Source organism: Hemibagrus wyckioides, linkage group LG11, assembly GCF_019097595.1.
Source record: "Hemibagrus wyckioides isolate EC202008001 linkage group LG11, SWU_Hwy_1.0, whole genome shotgun sequence".
Classification (NCBI taxonomy): domain Eukaryota; kingdom Metazoa; phylum Chordata; class Actinopteri; order Siluriformes; family Bagridae; genus Hemibagrus; species Hemibagrus wyckioides.
The window spans coordinates 9,280,345-9,301,968 of record NC_080720.1 but is presented as its reverse complement, the minus strand read 5'-3'; the positions used below and the strand labels follow the sequence as shown (position 1 = coordinate 9,301,968).

General features: G+C 36.8%; 1 protein-coding gene and 1 non-coding gene across 4 annotated transcripts in view; one reads left to right on the top strand and one right to left on the bottom strand.

Moving 5' to 3' along the window:
• The window catches only part of lepr (leptin receptor), a 31,218-nt gene that overhangs the window by 6,554 nt on the left and 3,040 nt on the right, over positions 1-21,624 (bottom strand). For 2 of the 3 annotated variants that reach the window (XM_058403442.1, XM_058403443.1), the window contains exons 3-17: positions 18,382-18,434; positions 16,575-16,787; positions 15,635-15,761; positions 15,067-15,254; positions 12,555-12,700; positions 12,227-12,377; positions 7,432-7,701; positions 6,558-6,663; positions 5,622-5,851; positions 5,317-5,468; positions 4,357-4,510; positions 3,238-3,317; positions 2,691-2,907; positions 1,237-1,440; positions 496-573 (exon numbers count right to left, since the gene is read on the bottom strand). In XM_058403442.1, coding sequence (XP_058259425.1) covers positions 496-573; positions 1,237-1,440; positions 2,691-2,907; positions 3,238-3,317; positions 4,357-4,510; positions 5,317-5,468; positions 5,622-5,851; positions 6,558-6,663; positions 7,432-7,701; positions 12,227-12,377; positions 12,555-12,700; positions 15,067-15,254; positions 15,635-15,761; positions 16,575-16,787; positions 18,382-18,434 — 2,369 coding nt within the window. Of the gene's footprint in view, positions 1-495; positions 574-1,236; positions 1,441-2,690; positions 2,908-3,237; positions 3,318-4,356; positions 4,511-5,316; positions 5,469-5,621; positions 5,852-6,557; positions 6,664-7,431; positions 7,702-12,226; positions 12,378-12,554; positions 12,701-15,066; positions 15,255-15,634; positions 15,762-16,574; positions 16,788-18,381; positions 18,435-18,520; positions 18,562-21,624 lie in introns of all 3 variants that reach the window. The other variant, XM_058403444.1, reaches the window with a different exon arrangement.
• Positions 7,015-7,087, top strand: trnav-uac (transfer RNA valine (anticodon UAC)). Its single transcript has one exon. It is a non-coding gene; the product is annotated as a tRNA-Val (tRNA).

Below are 21,624 nucleotides of genomic sequence, written 5' to 3'. Positions count from 1 at the left end.
CAGGTCACCACTAACCCATAACCAAATTCCATCTTCTAGCAAACACTGATGCCTATCGACATAGCCGCCACAGATTACAATCCACAAGAAACACACATACACACACACACATACACACACTGTGATTCACTAGATTCGCTGAACTTACAGACATTAAGTATTTCTGGTTTTGGCATTGCTTCTGGATTTCTCTGTTTTTGCTTGTGCCTTGTGTTTATTAAAACTACTTTACCTGCACTTGCATCTTGTCTCAGCATCTCTCACAGACATTAAGCAGCACTCACACTGGATTATCTCATCACTGTTTTCTAACTGTTGCTTGGTGCGTTTGGGGGAAAAAATAGCCATCTTATCCACACGTAAACTAGAGTTTTTGTGGTAAAATTCGTATATTTTTCTCTCCCTCTGCTCCTTAAAATTTTCTAGTTACTAACGTTGGCACCCCTTATATTTCTTATATATTTCTTAAGGCTATGAATTAGCATTGTGTCTTACCTGTGCATTTCACTGGCTCCCCTTCACCATCCACAAACACAGGGAACAGTTTAAACTCCTCTGTGCCAAAAAAAGGCCCTGTGTGGAAAACAATGTGTTAATATAACACATACACAGACATGTCCAAAACATCATATTTTCATTTACTTCATTTCATTGACCTTCAACATCAAAGTTCACACAGAAGTTGATGATCTTTTATTTCAATGAGCTAAACTCAGACATTTCCTGCATGTATGCAAACACTGCAGTTTGCTCGGTTGCATCAGTTTTCTATTTCTGTGGTCAGAAATGAACACAGGGGAAAAAAAGACACTCTCTTGTGTCATTTCAACCCAATTCTTTAAAAGTGTACATCCACTTCAACATAATACTTACTACATACAGCTGACTGACTTATTTTACTACATTATGCAACAAATAAAAACAAATAGCTTAGCTATGGCTAGTAAATCTTAATAAAACAGCTAACACAGTTTGCTATACTGTATATGCTGGATACGAATGGAGCATCATACATTTTACTAGAATCAATAGTATGCCAAAGAAACCAAATTAAATTCCACACTGCAAAATTCATTTCCATCACAAAGACAAATAAATATCCAATATAAACACTATATCGAATAGAATGTGTAAGCCTCTAAGACATCTCCACCATAGTGCTTCAGCAGATAGTAAACACATTTATTGTAAGTTATTTCTGCCACTAAATTTTCAGCACAAACATTACAAACTTACTGCACAGCTGAAGATCCCTGGCGGTGGAGGCGACTCTGAGCCACTGTACTTTTCCGGCTGATGTCCAGCCCTGGCTAGAATCACCGCTCAGCTCCTGCCACTCAAGGACGAAGGAAAGGAGCAACGGCTGCTCACTCACCAGGCTCCAGGACAGAAACACACATGATGCATTGGCTGTGACATCGAACCAACGCACACACTGCCCTGAAGATAGGAAATACAAACGGCATATACTCAACACCAGACTGTTGCTTGTCAATGAGTCAACTCTTTGAGTTGATTCTTGAGCCGACTCACATTAGCCATAAAATGGTAAAAAAAAAAAATGCAGTTAATCAACACACAAAGCATCTAAGCATTATACTTTAGAGCCAGTTCTAGTCAGAATGATCTCAATTCTTTATGTAACTGCATGGGGCAACATGAGGGTGTGATTGTGCTTGTATATGGTAATAAATTAGATTTGTCTAATAAGCAATCAGAAAGCACAATAATATTAACATGAAACCTCCATGCTGAAACACATTAGATATGTTTATATGGAAACATAATGTAGTTCGTCATTTTGGTGTACTGCTGTATTTTTATGACTCCTGTGTGTAATGTCCTGCATTTAACAAGTAAAAAACACCAAAAACACACCTAAAATGCAACTTGTCAACATGGAATAGTCTTCTCAACTACCAGTACTTTCTCTGTTTACAGAGTGATATCATATCAACATCACACTCCTTAACTACCTTTAAATGAGCTTTAGATCAGCTCATATACCACAGCACTTGGCTAAATCTATAACACTGATCATAATAATTACTATTTTGAGAAGTTAATCATCAACAATAAAGTTATCGCTTATGTTAGACAACTAGCTTGTTGCTAGGCTACTTGCTGTTGTCAGTTGTTTGTGCTGTGCAGTCCAAAATTTTGCATGCGTTTGTCCAATATAGCAGAAGAATACCAATAGCTACTCAGGCATGTAAGTATAAAAGTGTTAAAGTGTAAATGGTAGTCTGTAGCTTGCTTTTTCATATATTTAAATAGATTTTATAACAAACAGGGCAAAGCAAAGCATAATATTGTTTTGAAGGTAAAGTACAACTGCAGCTGAACTATTAGAGAAGCCAACATCGTGATAACTGAGTACATGTTTACAAAAAACATCTAATAACTGCAACAACAGCCATTGTCCTTCCTGTTTCAGAAACAACAACGTGTTCTATAAGCAAATAGCGTGGACTCTAAACAACAAACAGCTCTTAGCGAAGCAATTAGCTGCAAAATAACCACTTGATGGGTGAGCTAATATAGAAGAACAGACAAACACAATGATAAGCGAGATCACGCTTTAAAAAACCATAATAATCCTGGCATGCAGTACAAAACAGAAGCTTCTCTAAAGTTCCTTGGTCAGTGTGCAGGGTGATGACCACTACATTAAGAGCTTATTAACTCACGTTTAGGCTGACGCACCAGAGTCATGTTACTATTCTTGGCTGAGAAGCCTAAAGAATTACGAGACATGACAGTGATGTTATGGAATTCCTTTCTCCACTGGAATGTGTAAAATGAGCTTGGGGCAATGATGTCATCTGACCACTTGTTGCCCTCTGAAGTCTGGTGCACAACTACAAGTCCCTGCACACAGCTGGCTGGTTCCACTTCTGGAAGTGGCTGCAAGACAAATGAAAATAACGAGAACTTTTCTATAAAAATGTATTTTTATTGATCTTCATTTGTAGAATAACAAATATTGATCTATATTAACTATAGATGCAGTAATCACAAATTTACTATCATTTTTTCAGATTGAGTATGAGTATTTCTTATTTCTTTTTTTTTTTACTTGAAACTCATAATGAAAAAAGGAAGCATAATATGAAAAAAAAACCAAACTAACAAAAAAAAACTAGAATAAAGGACAGTTCACGCCATTTCATTGTTATTAATGATACATTTGATGCATACACAAATACATAAACCTATGAATGAAGTCTGTATTACCTTAAAGAGCAGAGTTACATTTGCGTAACTTTCACGAGTCTCTTGTATAATTCGCCAGAAGTCTGGCCCCATCTCTGGTGCTGAAATCATACAAGCAGAGCACCTCAATAACCAGCAAAATCACCTGCACTGCCATATGTGTGTGTGTGTAAAGGTTCTAATTAAACACAGTGTTTTCCAACAGACCTCGGAGCTCACTCAGTGTTTTTGATCTCATGTAAGGCCCAAGAAATGAAATACACTAATTGTATGATTCAGGTGTGTTGAAAAAGAGCAAAAACATGGACCATCTATGGACTAGAGAGTAAAAAAGACTAGAGAGTACAAAGAAGTCATGTTTAGAGCTCAGTTAAATGTGGCTGTCTAACAAATTCATATAAATATAAATGCAAATGAATGTCTAACTTGGACGAATGGACCAACAGTAATATATTCTTGGTGTAGTAATGGACATCAATAGATCTCTGGTGGGTCCGTGATTAATAGGAATTGTTACAAGTCTTGAACTGCTGCCCTACTTCCCTTGCATTACTTGATTGATAGCTAGCTAATTATTTCATCTAGGTACAATATTACTACTTTCATCTTTTTTTTTCAAATAATAAAATTGATCACAAAATATGCATTTTCCTCGGTATCATTCATCACAACAAAGTGTTGCAAAACACTTATCATAATAATCCCTACAAGAGTATCATTCTTCCTGTTTAGACCTATTTAACATTAATAGTAGCATTAATTTTAATAATAAAATCCAAATACTTAACACCTGCATTAACTGGTGTTCACACTATCAGAAAGAAACATGAAGCCCACAAAGACCAACACTGACAACACCTTAATGTACATGGTTATGGATGATTAGTGGAAAGCCTAACAACTAAGGCTGATAAGGACGATTTCCAGTATTTAAACCTAGATACCAGACTTTAATATTTAGGAACATGCTGCCATGTAATTTGAACTTATTTTAGTCATGGATGGAATAAACTTTTGTCAGTGTAAGTGAATTTCAGAAACATTTTCAACTACCATCTGTTAATTATTTTATTACTTAGTAAGTGCTATGCTTTCTTAATGTTAGTTATTGAGGTAAATAACATTATATAAGAGGTTCACCTTTAACATAATAAACGGAGGAAACATGAGAATCGCTCCAGTCACTCCAGTAACCCAAGCCATTAAGCCTTCTGCAGCGAACCTCAACCTTGTACTGTATGCATGGGTCCAGTGGCAGAATTGTTGCCTGTGAATCAAAGAGAGGGCCAAACACCTGCGAAGGACACAAACTGGAGTCTGTAATTACTGCAGAACAAAAAACTACCCTTCATCAAATATTTGGTTCTCTATAACTGCTAAATAGAAAATCCCATCAAAGAGCATAATTTCTTCCCACTCAATACCAATGAGTAAATATGTCAGTTCTGTATATTTAAGTAATCAGACGGCCAGAGTTAGCATCAGGCTGATAGGAAAATATGAATTTCAACCCAATAACACAAAGTTTATTCCATTGCAAGCATTCAGTTCATACACCATGTGAACCATGTGGAAGAGACCACATCACTCTGCTTGCAGTCTGCTCTCAAAGCTTTTCAATTATGCAGCTATTTAAATTCTTGTAAACACTAACTGCTTTACCACATGCCACCTCAGCTCATGTTTCCAAAGTATTGTGACCTGTCTATGTGACAAATTCAACCTTTCTGACTGCACTAAGGGTGTCATTTTATTTTGAGTTTTTGTTAAAGTTCTGGCCATTAGCCCTGTCACTGGTTTGTTTCCAGAATGTGTGCACCTGTTCTGTGTGCAGCCCGTATTTAATTTCCCTATTTATAGCACACCATTGTATTTCTCAAAGTCTTGTTGAGTGATCTTATGAATTACTGAACCTTGTTTTCACTTCCTTTCTCATGCATGGTATTAGTTTTGATTATTCTGCCTTGATGTTTCCTTCTTGTTTTTTGTCCTCAGCTATGCATATCGACTAGGATGTCTGATTGCCCTCGCCTTTGCGATTACACCTCCTTCCTGTCTCTAACATTACATGATCACGGTACAGTTCAATTCTTTCCTTACCTTCCACTGGAAATCTGCCAACCCATGCCTAGGTACATAGCGTAGCTCATATTGCAGATCATAAGCAGGCAGGTGAGGACGTTTCCAGGTGACACTTAATGTTTTGTTGGGTAAAGTCACTGCTTGCAGGTCTGAGGGTGGAGACGGTTTTACTGGAGAACATAAATATGACTGTGTGTCACTATTGTCATTCACCTAATCATGGATCGATGTAGCAAAACATGATTTCCTGAAATCACTGTGTAAAACTTAATATAAAAAAGCACATGCAACACAATATTGCAACAATAATCTTAAACACTCACCATAGTCTACAGGTGAGACAAAGACGGGACGTGACCTCACTTTGTTATATCCGTCCTCCACCACTAGCCATAGCTTATAGCAGGAGAACAGGTTTAGGTCTCGCAGGGTGCACTCACGATAATCTCCAGCTCCATCTGGGCACTCCTCAACATCAGCCATGGTTTCTCCTTGTGCTTGTGTTAGGGTTCCTTCCTCTTGTTGTATCTCCTGACACGTTTGCTTATAATGTCTAAAAATACAGAAGAAAGGACAGGCTTTTATGAGACTAGATGCTAACAGCCCATGGCTTACATGCCATACTATAGAATGCAGTGTAATCTATCTATCTATCTATCTATCTATCTATCTATCTATCTACCTATCTATCTGCTTGTTTCTGTTCCATCCTCTGCTTTAACACTAAACCAATCACAGAGTGCAGCTCAATGGGCAAACAAAAAGGACAAACATGGAACACAAGGCGCTCATGTGATATTAGTCTTGCTAGTGAACAAATATACAGAGCTTTACCCATAAACTTAATGGAAAATAATTGCTTCCATAGAGCAGCCTAATTAATGCTGTTCAGTTACAGAGGCATGCTGTTGCTTTTCTGTCTAGCCAAAGATAAAGCCAGAGTTTGTCTAAATGTTAAGGAAAATGCAACTAATTTAATGAGGGACAAAGTAGTGCAGCAGGTAACATTGCTTCAGGGTCCCTGGTTCTCTCTGGTTCTCATGTTTTCCCTGTGACTGCAAGGTGAGCATTTGCTTCACCTCCCAAAAACATGCTTGTATGTGGATTAGCTATTTTAAGTTGCCCCTGTGTGATTGTGTGAGTATGTTTCCCTGCTGTTGACTTATATCCTATTCAGGATATCTTAGGATATGCTCTGGATCCTCTGCAACCCACACTGTGTCTGAATGAATGAAAAGAAGGGGTGTGAATCTACATACCTGTACACGAAGCGTATCACAGCCCACGCACTCTTATTCCATTTACAGGTCATTGAATCTCTGGAACGCTGATCAGTTTGACAAGTTATATTCGCATCAAAGAATCCTGAAAATAAGACATTATAAATTACTGCACATGAGGAAGTTTCATTACTTATAAAAGAGGACTGGGAACTGACTGATACTGTATATGGGTTGGCCATAGAAATTGACCAATATTACATTTGGTGGTAGCATGGTGGGCCTTGGGTCTAAACTCACAACCTTAGGATCAGCAGGCCAATGCATTAAACACTGAGCTACCACTTCCCACATGGCTCCAGCAACAGCAGCAGCAGCAGCAGCAGCAGCAGCAGCAGCAGCAGCAGCAGCAACAACAACAACAACAACAACAACAACAACAACAACAACAACAACAACAACAACAACAACAACAACAACAACAACAACAACAAGGGGTTCCATAGTGTAGTGGTCATCACATCTGCTTTACACGCAGAAGGTCCTGGGTTCAAGCCCCAGTGGAACCATGCTGACATGAATCAAGTTATTATAAGAAGGAAGCATGGTACAGTACGAGATAAAAATGTAAGCCCATCAGGATAAAGGTCTCTACCAAGTGCTGTATGTGGAAAAAACTAATCAGTAATGGTTTTGCATTAAAAGAGAACTGTTGCCACCAATTACTTGTTGCATATTTGGACCTTGCAAAGCAAGAGATTTTATGTAAAAGAAATGTTCAAAAGTTATAGTTGAATGTATAGCAATTCTCTACTAAATGGCATTTTATTAGTAGCCATTAGTAGACATAATAATCTACTCAACATTTTGTATCAATGAGAAAAATCAGAGCTTGTGCCACAATTTGTCTCACCTTCTACGTAGACCTTGGTGTAGGCAATGCTGCACTTATATCTCTCTCCCCACGGGTAACAGCACATAAGCGTATCAAATCCAGGCTCTTTCGACGTAATAGTGACTGCGCTGACTCTTTTGTTGATCATCCGGTATAGGCTTTCTGGAAGCATCTGGCCATTCAGCATCCACACAGCCTTACTGGCATTCCAGCTGTGGTTGTGAAACACACCATACACTGTTACATCTGCTCCAGGCCTGGTGTACACTTCGGCAGGGATGTAGCTCACTGTTGAGGTTTGGAAAAAAAAAAAAAACAGCAAAGAATAAATTAGAGGTATAACAGTTACTCAGAATAACTTGTTAGTAAAGAACATGTTATTTAATGTACTGTATTTAAGAGCATTACAGTCTATTTACAGGGACTCCACAGGGATTTGCTAAATTGGAGATGTTCCACACACACACATTATTATTTGGATTATTTCTTCCGTGTCGGGGATTTGAACAGTCAGAGCTTTAACTTTACTTAGTAACTTTGTAACTAAGTTTTCATTATACCACCCCATCATTGATTATTTATAATAGCACACATATTGTTATATTTTATTTATGTGTAATGCTACATAAAATCTGTTTATAATCTTCTGATACATATAATCTTTCTAGAATCTTCAGCTATCCATCTTCTAATCTATGAAGCTACACACCAGTTAATATCAACAAATGTTTTCGAAAACCTGATGGCTGCTGTTTGTTACTAGTGGTTTCTTTGTAGGTTATGCAAAGCACGTACTTCAAAGACAACCAAACATTTACAGGAAATAGGTTCACCAAAGAGCAAGAGCCTAAACTGAGCAAATGAAACTGAATTAAGGCTGTTAAGGCAGGTAGACCATCTAGAAAAAAAAAAAATGTTTTTTTCCTGGTATAGTTTGGCTGTTTTGTCTTGCCTCCTGTGAGCAGCTGATCCTCCATCTTCAATCTCCATCTTCATCTCTGCGAGCACCCTGAACCTTTCCATGTAGGTTACTATGGTGACTGAGCCTTACATGTGTTTGGCAAATGCACTATAATCCTGCTCCTATCATGCTGCCTATCAAGTCAAAGTACTAAAACAAAACAAAACAAGAATGCATTTTTTTATAGACTTCTTTGTCGAATGACTGGAGTTGTTTACTGCAGCTTAATAGAGTGCAATCCTGCAGTGCCACTTGTCTAAGCTGACACCTCAATTTGTTGCATTGCTCTGTAGTCTGTATATTAGCCTGAGCATATTAATGTCATTAATGTAAATATAAAATTAAATAAATTTATTTAAATGTATTCAGATATTAGAATGCTCTCGTGATATTTTCTGTATTTAACTATAAATGTACCAATTTAACAATGACATACAGCACCCTCAATTCAAGGACCTATAAATTATTAAAGCACTGATTTTAGTTGTTTCTTTTCTACTTGTTTAAGAAGCCAGAAATTCAATTAAAGTTAATTCAGTTTTATTTGTATAAGCTTTAAACAGTGAACATTGTCACAAAACAGCTTTACATAAATATAAAATTATCTCTAATGAGCAAGCCAGAAGCAAGAGTAGTGAGGAAAAACTCCCTGAGATGATAATAGAAAAAAACCTTGAGAGGAACCAAACTTATCCAGGTGAACAGTTCTGATGTCAAGTTATCCATGTTGGAAAAGCAGCTACGGGATTTGTTTCTCTTTAATTTCCATACACTTTATTTTCTAGCAGACTGAATTATTTTTCCTCTGCAATAAAGTATCTGGCAAAGTTATTCACTTAACATAAGACTCTATAATGTTTGAATTTCTGAGCAGTAAAGCTAGGGGTATGACTGACAGATGAAATTTAAACAAGCAAGAAGTTCAGCATGAAATTTTGTCAGACCCTTTTATCTCTGGTGTACAATACACTGAGCCATGTACTCTTGTTGCTGTAATTCGCTCCGTAGTTCTCTGGGCTGCTGCTTTTACGCTGGTTTCAGTATTATTAAATTAACTTCTTCCTAAAATCTTGTTTTACATGACTTTTGGGACAAAGTCTTATAGACTACTGATGAAAAAAAAGGAAAGTGTGAAAGGTGCTCATGATTTAAAGCACACCATATCATCTGTGTGCTGGCTAACGTGAGTATTTATAGCTCCAGTGGAAGTGAAATGCTTTACTGACAATTTGAGGGTCAACAGCAGCAGGAAGGTGACTTCAGAACTGTGCAGAAGCATTTTAATGTTCATAATTAAATACCTATATACTCAGTGGTCTTATTATTATATATAACATCAAACTACCTGGTGGAAAACAATGAGCCAATGAGACAAATGATGTATTTAAATAATGTGTATACAGAAAAGAAAGTGTCTCCTGTCAGTCAGTGTTGCAGCTCCAGCTTTGTCTCGAGATAAAATGGCTATGTAACAGGTTATCAGCAGCGCTCAGAAAGTCATCGGCATCCAACTCTCAGATCACGTTGCCTAGACACAGCAACAAAAAATATACAGGGCTCCCACTTAACCCTGTCATCATTTATTTGCTCTCCAGACATCCAGAAAGCAGTTCAAGAACATATACTCATGCACTGAGAAGCAGCGTATTCCCAAGGGCCAGCATCTTAATGAATCGGACCAACTCACTGAAACGGCATGCTCCACCTCCACACACACAAAGCTTTCAGTCTCATGATGCACTGCGATGCCAAACACCAGCAATTATAAGCCTTTCTAATAGTAATAACTGCATATCACCATTGCATTTTTACTATGAGTTTTATTCTATTACCTCTCATTTAAAAATCTCATACTAAATACTCAACTTTGCACATTACATACCCTGACACTTACAGTGTGAGGGTCACTACAATATTATTTTTCTTCTAATAACCAATTCTGCTTTTATATCTTCTCTGTATGTATGGCTTATCCTATTTAGATACACTCATAAGGCTTATCCAACATGCATCAGGGGTTGCATAGAATAAAAAGCTCGTTTTTGCAGCTCAAAGATAAATATGGCAGTACAATCCTCACGACTGCCTCAAAAAACCTCCCAGATGCCGCAGTAAACAGAGCGTCCTCCATCCAAGGAGGTCAAGACAAAAAGTGGCAAGTCAATTCATTGTCTTGACTAGTAAAAACCCATAGTAATAGAACCTCTAATACTGGTGTAAATACCATCAGACTACAGCTGTCATTCTGTATATTAAAATCATAGCTGCTGCTTCATTTCATATATAACATGCTACATCAACATACATTTATTTATTTAATATTTTATGTATGTATGTATACACTAAGGTCATAAATAATGCCAGATTTAGGCTGTGTATTATATTAAAGTACACTATATATGCATATATTACAGATCATTGTTTTATTTCTAGCCAGAATTCACACTGCTTTACTCAAGTTTGCAGTTAATGAAGAAACTATATCAGAAGAAAGGTGATTCACTGTGTATCTGTGTGTGCACAGGCACACAATGTTATGAAGACATTAAGTCATGTTGTATCTTTATACATCCACAACTGCTACAAAGCACTGGAAAAAGATTATTTTGTATTTTCAATACTATGGGGAAAGCTAAATACACGCACACACACAAGCACACTCAGTTAGCATAGGGCTGACTCAGTGTTATGAGTCCCAATGGTGAGACATTAAACTATGCATAATATAATAATATGAGTTTTTGCAACTCAGTGTTTAATGTAAAATTAATAAGAGCTTTAATGGCAAAATGATGACAAATATAATTGAACCTAAAAGTGTCCACATCAGAAAAAAAGGCACCATAGTAATCATTTCTAGCTACTCAGTATAATAAAGGGTTACAACACAACAAGCACTCTATGGTCTGTTAAAGAGCTAAAGCAGTATTCAGTGCTCAGATACAAAATGGGCTGATGCAGTACAACATCACTCCTTCACTTACTGAACAGAGCCAAAAAGGCCAAGAGAAAAAAATGAATAATTGAAAATGACACAAAACTCATTTTAAGCAACTACATTAACCAACTAAGCTAACTAATGTGCAACAGTCCATTTCAGAGTCTCATAATTCATGATGGAGAACACAGAACTGAAAGAAAGAAAGAAAGAAAGAAAGAAAGAAAGAAAGAAAGAAAGAAAGAAAGAAAGAAAGAAAGAAAGAAAGAAAGAAAGAAAGAAAGAAAGAAAGAAAGAAAGAAAGAAAGAAAGAAAGAAAGAAAGAAAGAAAAGCTGTTTATTGCTTAATGATTAATGATTTTAAGCTCCTAATGGTAATAAATTATTAATGTAGCTTCAGTCATAAATGTATTACTATTGTGAATTGTATTATGAATTACTACATATAGTAGATATTATATGACTATTACTTGGGCCATGTAATGTATGTAGTGCCTTTTGAATCTCAGGAGTTTCTAAAAAATTATATATTGGTTTGTGTTTATTTCACTCTCTTAAGAAGTACAAGGTGAAAATACAAAAGCGTGATTATCTATTATAGAAAAATAAGCCATTGTGGTAGAATAAGGATTGACCTTAAACATATTAACCATATGAAAATACATTATCAATATATAAACTTCAATATCTCTACTTCAGACATACTTTGTACTTATCTACAGATGTGTATATATACAGTAGACTATATATTATCAAACACTGTCAATAAATAGCCTCTGCCTAAATGGTTGAATGTCAAAGCAATACTATTTCAGCAGGAATAGGCTTGACTAAATTGGATGTAATTAAAGAAAAAACTCAGCAGTGTTACAGTGGCAATGGTGCATGAGGTTACTGTGTCAGAGCATCCATACCGTCAAGTGTGAGGAGGAAGGGCTGGCTCCAGTTGCTCCACTCGCTCCAGTAGTGAAGGTGATGAAGACTCTTGCAGCGTACCTGAACTGTATATCTGACCCCGGAAGTGAGGTCACTCAAAGACACCCATGGATGGTGGACATTAAGCACCTAACACAGATAAACACACACACACCCATTCGTTATGAATACTATATTTTCTACAAATGTAACACAATAAAGAACAAACAACAGACGAAGGGAAATGAATCAGTTTTCACACCCGTCTACTGAACCGAAATGACTGTATCACTGTACATCATCGCAATCATTACTGTTTTTACTCACCTCCCAGTGTGCGAGGGAAGTGTTGGGTGAATAGCGGAGCTCATAATAAAGTGGAAGCTTATTATTTTGTGAGTCATTCCAGGCGATCATCACTTCACCCTCAGTAGTTACATTATAACGCAGATGAAATGGTGCGTCTGGCTTCCCTGCGAAGAGAGGTCATCCAAGAAATATGACAAGGAAGCAGAATCCAGCTTGCCTGTATGCCTTACGGCTTAGAAAGAAACCAGACATAAACACTGGCAGGCTTCTACATCCAGGTCAACTCTGTATTTCAGACTAATTTTTAATTATTATTTATATAACCTTTTAATATATGACAAGATGATATATCTTTGTCGCAAAATTTTGTCAGAGGAAATTTCTTCTTGAATGATTGTAATGCCCTTGTTTTAGTTCTGGATGCAGTTTCTATACTTATAACAAGTTTTATTTTATCTAATGTCCTGCATTTTTGAACAGTATGAAAATCCTCTGCTCTAGCTGAATCCCACAATATCATTGGTAATAACCAAAACAGCCAAGCTTTTTATTGGTGATATCTCTCAGGTTAATGAAAGTGCCTCACTTACGGAATAAATGTGTCTACATTCATTGATTAAAAAAATAATAGTAGTAGTAATGAGACCCGGCAGGTACTTACAGTAAAGAAATTCAAGAGCTAATAAAAAGCTTTTATGATGGTCATCTCAGATCGGTTTAATTCTGGATACAGCTATGTTTTTACAGGCTTCAGACCATCACGTGTGGTTTTACTGTAAATCGCCTCTCATCCATCTCGTCTTATCAGTCACCCTTTGTTAATCTACACGGCAGTAAACTGTTTCAGTGGGAAATGGCTTTCTGAACGTTTGTCATCTGGCTGCGGTTTAAAGAGCATTGATTTGAGCACACACCCCTTAAATACAAATTTTCCACACTTTCCCTATCAGTAGACATCTACCACGTTTTCTTGGTTTCACAAGCATCCCTAAATACCTCCAGCACCTCACATCTGACCACATACAATAAGCTCATTATGTTTGAGCAGTAGTTTCTTCAAAAACACGAAAAGTGAGCGCGAGTTAAGTATTCTCTCTTAACAAATTAAATATTCAGATTTCCAGGTAAAAGTCAATATTTCCTGTTGTTATCTCATAAAGTCACACAGCGAACAAATTAGTGCCATGTTACAACTCGAAATCACTTAATAATAGCAAAAGCCGCTGTTACAAATCTAAGCCTACTGAAAATGTCACAAACAGGAAGAACGGGGCAGGAAACATATAGCTTCTTGCTGACAAAGCTTTGTAAAAATAAAAACAGCAGACTTTTTTTTGGTTTGTTTATATAGAAATGAACTCTATTCACTGAGCCTGCTAAATGTCACAGTCGATTTAATAGTGGGTGGAATATAATGAATAAAATTAATTAATAAAACAATCACTTTAAACAAGCTCGTGTTTGATTTAGATCATACTGACGGGCCAGGTTGTTAGGAAATATTTCAGTTTTCATAAAAAGTGCAGTATGGTGTCCCACTAGATTCTGTTTAAGGCTCACTACTGGTCCTGTTCTATATCTACACCTTTGAGTTGTGGTTCTGATGGTAATGGGTGCAATCTGTCAGTGGTTTTGCTACCTGACTGTGATCACCTGTTCTATGTTATTCCTTATTTAGTGAGTCACTGAGTATACCCTGCTGTTACTCTGTAGCATCTCATCATGCATCACACATTACACTTGTCTTTTTCTTTAACTCTGATGACACACAATTATTTGATTTATTGGCTAGATTTAACAGAATGGCCCAACAAAACTACAAAAATATCCATCTGCTAAATTCTTATAAAGCATAAATAGAATAAGCCAGAAGAGATGAATCATATTTATATACATGTATCCTCAGAAAGCCAGGAATGTTAGAAGGAGAACACTCAGGAATAATTTCATTGAATTAGCATGTAGATGTCTATGGGTTGTCTGTCCATCAAATTCTAGCCTTACAGTGCTGGGAGCTTCATTCCCATACACTCATACACTGTGTACCTCTGTAAATAACAAGACATTTTGTAACAGGTGAGTGAATGTGGCTGGATGCAAGTGCTGGTGCTCAGCGTGTTTCATTAAGGTGCATCTATAAATCAAAATCGTAGTTAGTTCATACTGTGGCTCACTACACAGGAAGGCAGAAATTAATATGTCATTAAATATCTCATTAAATATCTTTTAATGGGGTTGAAACAGGCAAGAATAAGCAAAAAAAAAAACAGACTGTGGAAACGGAACAAGAAAATGATTATCAAACTTAGAAAAAATTAGAATATCAACGTAATAAAAAACACAATCAGGTAACATACCAGTGACAGGTTAGGAGTGGAGACAAAAGCAAAAACAAAAGCACATGACGAAAGAGGAATTTGTGGATATGTGTTGTGCATAACTTTAATTTGATTTTATATGAAATGAGTGAAATGAGTAGCTCAGAACCTAGAAAAAAAATGAGTACAGTACAATTTTTTGTGAAACTTACGCAGCAGGTCAATGCTGATGCACATCTCGGGTGTCAGTAAAGGACGACCGCTGACAAATCCACTAACAGACAATAACACAGAGGCATCGTTGGAATGAAGGGCAAAGAAGCATGTGATCTCATCTTCACCAGGACACTGCACATGAGTAGTCATGTTCGTTTCATCTGACAGGGGATCCCGCTCCAGTCTGAAACAGAAAAAAGATTTATTTTTAATAAATAACTTTTATAAATCTCTCATTCCTCACAGGTACGGTATATCACAGAAGCCCACTTTACTACAAACGCCTACATTTGGTGTGTGTTTTATAAACCAATTTCTCTGCCATGTATGAGTAAGAAATATGGACCTGGATATTTATCACAGAGAAATAAAAGTCTATATTGAAAATTTAAAAAAAAAAAAAAAAGCCAAACTATAAACACTGTGTCACTCCATTATGTGTGCTTATGAAGTAGGTCCATTCACATGTTCCATCTTTGAGCTATGTCTTACAAACACAAATACAAATACATTATTATACTAGCCTACAGGTTTAGATTAAATGTAGACAAACAGAAGACTCACATTACTCGCCGCAAGCTAATAATCAGATGACTGGTGTTTGTAGCTGTTGTTCTTTGGAGATTTAGAAGACAAATTAAATTTGCTTGTTTGTCTTCGAGCTGGCAAGAGACGTCCAAACTGATGTTTTCTGGAAAGACATTCAATCGATATGTTCATCTCTTTAATAAGGCCATTTATTTAGACAGCTCAAGCTAATTAGTTATGCATTCACCAAAAACCTGTAATTAAGCAATTCAAAGCAGAGCTTCATTACAGTATGTACACATACAGGCTAGACATGAATGAAGAAAATATTCATTTATGCTTAATATTCTGCTCAGAATCAGTCAGTATGAAAGGCATCCTCATGAATTTCAAAGAATCACACAAGGGACTCTTTTTTCTTTTTTCAAATATGAACTTTTTTATATATATATATATATATATATATATGCTCTCCTCATATAAAGTCTCAAATTCAAGAACTGTGTGGAGAAGCATGACTATTGATTTAATGATTAAACCTAATTTGCAGCTTTCGTCTCCTCCAGCTTGGCATCTCAGAGAGGTGGCTGAGGGAAACATCATCCGAACAAATAAGATTTTCAAGGCCATTAATTAACAGATAATTACGCCCCACGTAAGAATGACGTAATTGTAATCTCAGAACTAAAGATTGCATGCTACCTTAGTCATTTTGTGATTTCCTCATTTAGTGAGAACATCTCGTTTTCTACAGCTACAGTAACATATAATACTAGTACCAATGTAATATGTGCTGTAGAAGCATTACATCTAAGCAGAAAGGGTTAGCGTGACTGGACTTGGCTTAGAGAGGTCTTTAACTCCACTGTTGTGAGGCTGCTGAACTGATGAGAGGTGAAACATCCAGCAGGCTTAAATTTTTAATTGGCTTAAAAAAAAAACTTTTACAGATAAACATGCAGTAAGTGAAGTTTACCAGAGACAGCTTGAGCTAAACTGGAATCATCTCTGGTGTGTGTGGAGTTTTGGATGCGGCACTGATACTGGTGAAGGCTGCTGACGTGACTAAGGCTCTGATTATAAATGCTGGCTTTTCCATTGGAGGTCAGTGCACAGCACAGCTGAACTCTCCACTGCAGATCCTGATACACACCAGGCCAGCCATTTAAAGGGCTCAGAGCAACTGCAGCTGAAACAGACACATTTAATGCAGTGAACAATCAATGCAGAATTATTTACCTATACAGTGGAGAGTATATTGATATGAATGCTGGTACAAAGGCTCATTCATGCAGTTATCCAGTCAGACAGTCAATGAGTCAATGTAGCAGCACAATGCATAAAAACCATGCAGATACAGTATTGGAGCTTCAGATAATGTTCAGAATGTTTAAAAATAAGAATAAGGGAAAAAATGTGGCATTGTTGGTTGTTGGTGCTAGATTAAGTATTTCAAAAATGCCTCATCTCCTATGATTTTCACAGTCTCTAGAGTTTATACAAAATGGTGCAGAAAACAAAAAAACACCCAGAGAGTGACAGTTCTTTGGGCATAAATGCCACATTAATGACATAACACAAAGGAGATGAGCCAGACCAGTTCGAGCTGACAGGAAGGCTACAGTAACTCTGTACAACCATGATAAGCAGAGGCTCACCAAAACTGGACAGTTAAAAATTGCGAAAATGTTGCCTGTGCTTGTTTTTTAATCATCAGCTGTCCAATTTTGGTGAGTCTTTGCCTGCTGTAGGCTGTTTTTTCTTTTCTCCTCAAACTCAGGAAAACATTTTTTGTAAATATATATTTTTAAATGTCTTTAAAATACAATCACAGTATCATGGTTTCCATCCATCCATTTTCTGTAGTGTTTATCCAACACGGGGTCATGGGGAGCATGGAGTCAATCTGCTTTCACCTTTTCAACTCATCACAAGGCACCAACTCATCACAGAGCACAATCTCTCACACACACACACACACACACACAAACTATGGACAACTGGAGATGCCAATCAGCCTATGTAGCATGTCTTTGAACTGGATGAGGAAACTAGAGTATTCAACTCCACACACAGGGCAGAGGTGGGAATTGAAACCAGAACCATGGAGGTACAAGGCATACATGCTAACTACTAAGCCACTATGTCATGTTTCCTTTGCTGAATTAAGTCTTCAAAAATTGTTCATAGAATTCCTGTAGAAATTCCTTTTCTTCTTTTTCTTAATACAAATCTTCTATTAGACTGTAGCAACACTGTACGTACAAGCAGGTCCTTTGCTTTCTTTCTCTCATTCAATTCAACATCAGTCCATAGAATGGGAAAAAACTGTTGTTTTTTTTATGCATATGCACCACCAACACCAGAGAGAAGTTGAAGCAGAATGACATTTAGGCACAAGGAATATAATATATAAATATAATTTCAATATTGTGATAAACAGCACTTTTAAATTATTTATGAATAACTGTTATAAAACGACTAAAAGCAGCTGGCATGATGTTAAAATATTGAGCTGAATCTTTCAAATGGTGTACGGAAATATGTGTTAAATAAATCATTTTAATCAACGTCCAAATAAAACTTATTGTTCCGTTGGAAGTTATATGATGATGCATTTCTATGATCATAACTCAGAAAAATGTCTTCTCGCATGGTAAGATCTTTTTCCTAACAAAAAGAAAGCACCACCTCATCTCAGTTTACGGTAGAAAAAAACAGAATGCTGATGACTAAGTGTTGGTGCGATGTGAGTAAAACTTGGGCACAGGCCAAACACTTACCATGTGAAGCAGTGAAGATGTTCACAATGATAAATAGCCTCATGAAGAAAAACCTGGAAAGGAGGAAGCATCTGTTAAACGACTACAGGCATGAGTCAACCTCTTTCATGAGGGGGGAATAAAGCACTGGAGTACGCACATTATGGCCGGGTTCCGTCACTGCTTCAGTCACTCACAGGGCTGCAAAGTTCAAACGGTCCATTAATCCTTACTGCTAGAGCAATGTTCAAGCCCTCAAGCCAATGCCTACTGCAAAGTCAAACTGCAATCCTCCAGATGCGCTGATGAAACATGATGGCACGATGCCACATTAGCACACCTCTGTTACACTACTTTAATCACCAGGCAGTGATATAGGACTAGACTTCTCAGTTCACACATCAGTTTTAATAAAGCCATAAACAAAGCAATGACACTACATTTGTAATAATTTCCCTTGACTCAAAGATTAAAGCTTTTATAAGTGCTTTTATAATGTACGCTGTACAGCTATTGACACGTCACACCCTGCTTTAGATAATTACAAGACTTGCAATGGCATGTTTCTGTATACTCGCCCTGGATTTATACAGTGCTTTTAAATTAAATTAAAGCTTTTATAAGTGCTTTTATAATGTACGCTGTACAGCTATTGACACGTCACACCCTGCTTTAGATAATTACAAGACTTGCAATGGCATGTTTCTGTATACTCGCCCTGGATTTATACAGTGCTTTTAAATTCTTGAAGCTGACTGGTCAGAAAGTTTCATTTAGAGTAATGTGCTTCTAATACGTTATTGTTTCTTCGATAGCAACTCGTCGATAACAACAGCTACTTGGGTGCTGGACAATTTACACACTCTAAGCCTAATAATACGATATACTCACAATTATATTAGTTTCCACGATAATTCACAAACCTATTCGATTTATAATACCAGCTTCATGATTTGATTTCATCCGATTCTCTGAATATTCTGAAAAATATCTGAATAAATAAAAATAATGACCAATTAGAAATCCTAGAGAGACTGAGTTGCTGTGATGTGATACTACATGGAGTACAAGAGGAGAAATAGCTTTCTAAAGCTCCACAAACGGGCTGAATCGTTTTACATGATTATTAAAATTATTTTATTTTGAAAGCCAAAAAATAGGTAGATATAGACAATCTGGCTTATAATGTTATCTGTGGGGAAAATCACTGGCTGGCAGTTCCATTCGTATACGGAAAGCGGGTGAACTAACTTGCCATGCATGTTAGCACGTGTCTATTCAAACATAAAACAAATCTGTGAAAATGCTGCAATGTTATATGCAGTCCAGTTAGATTTAGTTCAACAATTTGCTTATTATGGAATATAATATGGATAATTAGAAACAGGTGTTCAGCACTGGTGTTAGCTCTGACTTTGTTAGCTGTTTTACAGTCCTATACACTGTTCACTGGTTTAATAGATTTAAAAGATTTAAAAGATCTGACCTAATGCTCATATTGACTTGTTTTTATTAGTAGCTGTTGGTGTGTGGTTGTTGCAAGGTAATGCTCTCTTTTTATTTGAGGGAGGTTTGTGTGTTAAGCCCCTGATATATATGCTGTCCACACTTTGAGGTTTGCATGAAGATCAATCCCATGGATATATTTTGCTAGATAATGTCACTTGACATGCAGGTCACTCGTTAGTACAAGAGATAACCCTAACTGTGTTTTATGATGAATAAAGCATCAGATATCATGTGCACAGAATGTGAGAATTAGCATATTGAGATGCTATTTGAGATGCCTGCCAGGGTTGTTTCTGGGGTAACTATCCGTACTGGACTGGTAAATATGTAAATATGCTTCTACAAACATAATACATAGTCTAAATTAGGCAACAATCATAATATGAAAATGGTGTAGTGGTGTATTCGTGTACTGCTACATGATTATTGTACTTATTATAATCTGTGTTTATTATAGTCTATGTAGGGTAAAGTCAGAAGACGTTTTAGGATTTTGATGAGGTTTCAAAACTTTTTTGATTAGTGATTTATTCAAGGCTTTGCCACTGTGGGGCATTGCATAAGTAAACACCTCCTCGAATCTTACATTAGGTCTGGTGCAACTGGTTGCCATCAGAAGTCACATAGTTAGTTAAATGGGTCGACCTGTGAGCAATTAAAGTGAGTTCATTATATAAGTAGACCTGCATCTAGAGAGCCACCAAGTTTGTTAGAGAACATATCTGTGCATATCATTAACAAGGAAACTATGTATCAAGACCAAGGAGTTATCAAGACAAGTCAGGCAAAAGGTGCTGGAAAAATATTTCAAACTTTAAAGCAACATTATTCAAAAATGACAATAATATGGCACAACTGTTACTCTTAGGAGGCTGTTCACCTAATACTGAGCAAATGAATGAGAAAATCTGTTCTAGTCTTGAGATGGGGCTGAGGTTGACCTTCCAACAGGACAACAGCATACTGCGAAGCTCATGCTACTGAAAAGCCCAGTCCTCACTCTGATTGAGATCTGGACCGAGCTAATTCAGTATTTTACAGCATTTATTATATTTTGTTTCACTTATTCCTCACCAGAACTGTGTACTGGTCTGTGCTCCACTGTCCTTTACTGTGCCCGTAGTCCAATTTTTGTAATTGGTGTAATTATTTGCACACATTAGCATCCTGTGCAGTTTCTCATGTAGTTTTGTGTTGTTTTATGTAAACACCAGAGTCCTGGAGGAACACTGTTTCGCTTCACTGTGTACTGTACCAGCTGTATATGTTCAGAATGGCATGAAAGCCACTTGACTTGCCTTGACTTGACTTGACTAACAGCTTCAGCAAATTCGCCAAGCAGTATGGGCAAAAATGTCATGATCCAGAAATGCAAAGCTGAAAGACACATTGAGACTTGCAGGGGTTTGTAGACTTAGACCATATATTAAATTTGGTGCATGAACACTGATGCAATGAAGAAAATGACCAAAAATGTTTTTTTTGTTGTTTCATCAAATGTTAAAAATACCATTTATGTCCATTTCAAGTTCAGGATGTAACACAATTGTGAAAAGTTCAAGGGGAGTGAACACTTACACAAGACACTTGCGTAAAATAAATAAAAAACTGCTAAAGGCATTAAAGACAATTGTTACAGATCTTATATCCTGTTATGTAATCCCTTTGTTTAAGGATTCTATGCCTGTGCATGTGTGCCATTTTTATTTCCCTCATTCCCTTTCTTTCATTGACACTGATTAATTACTTGCAGGG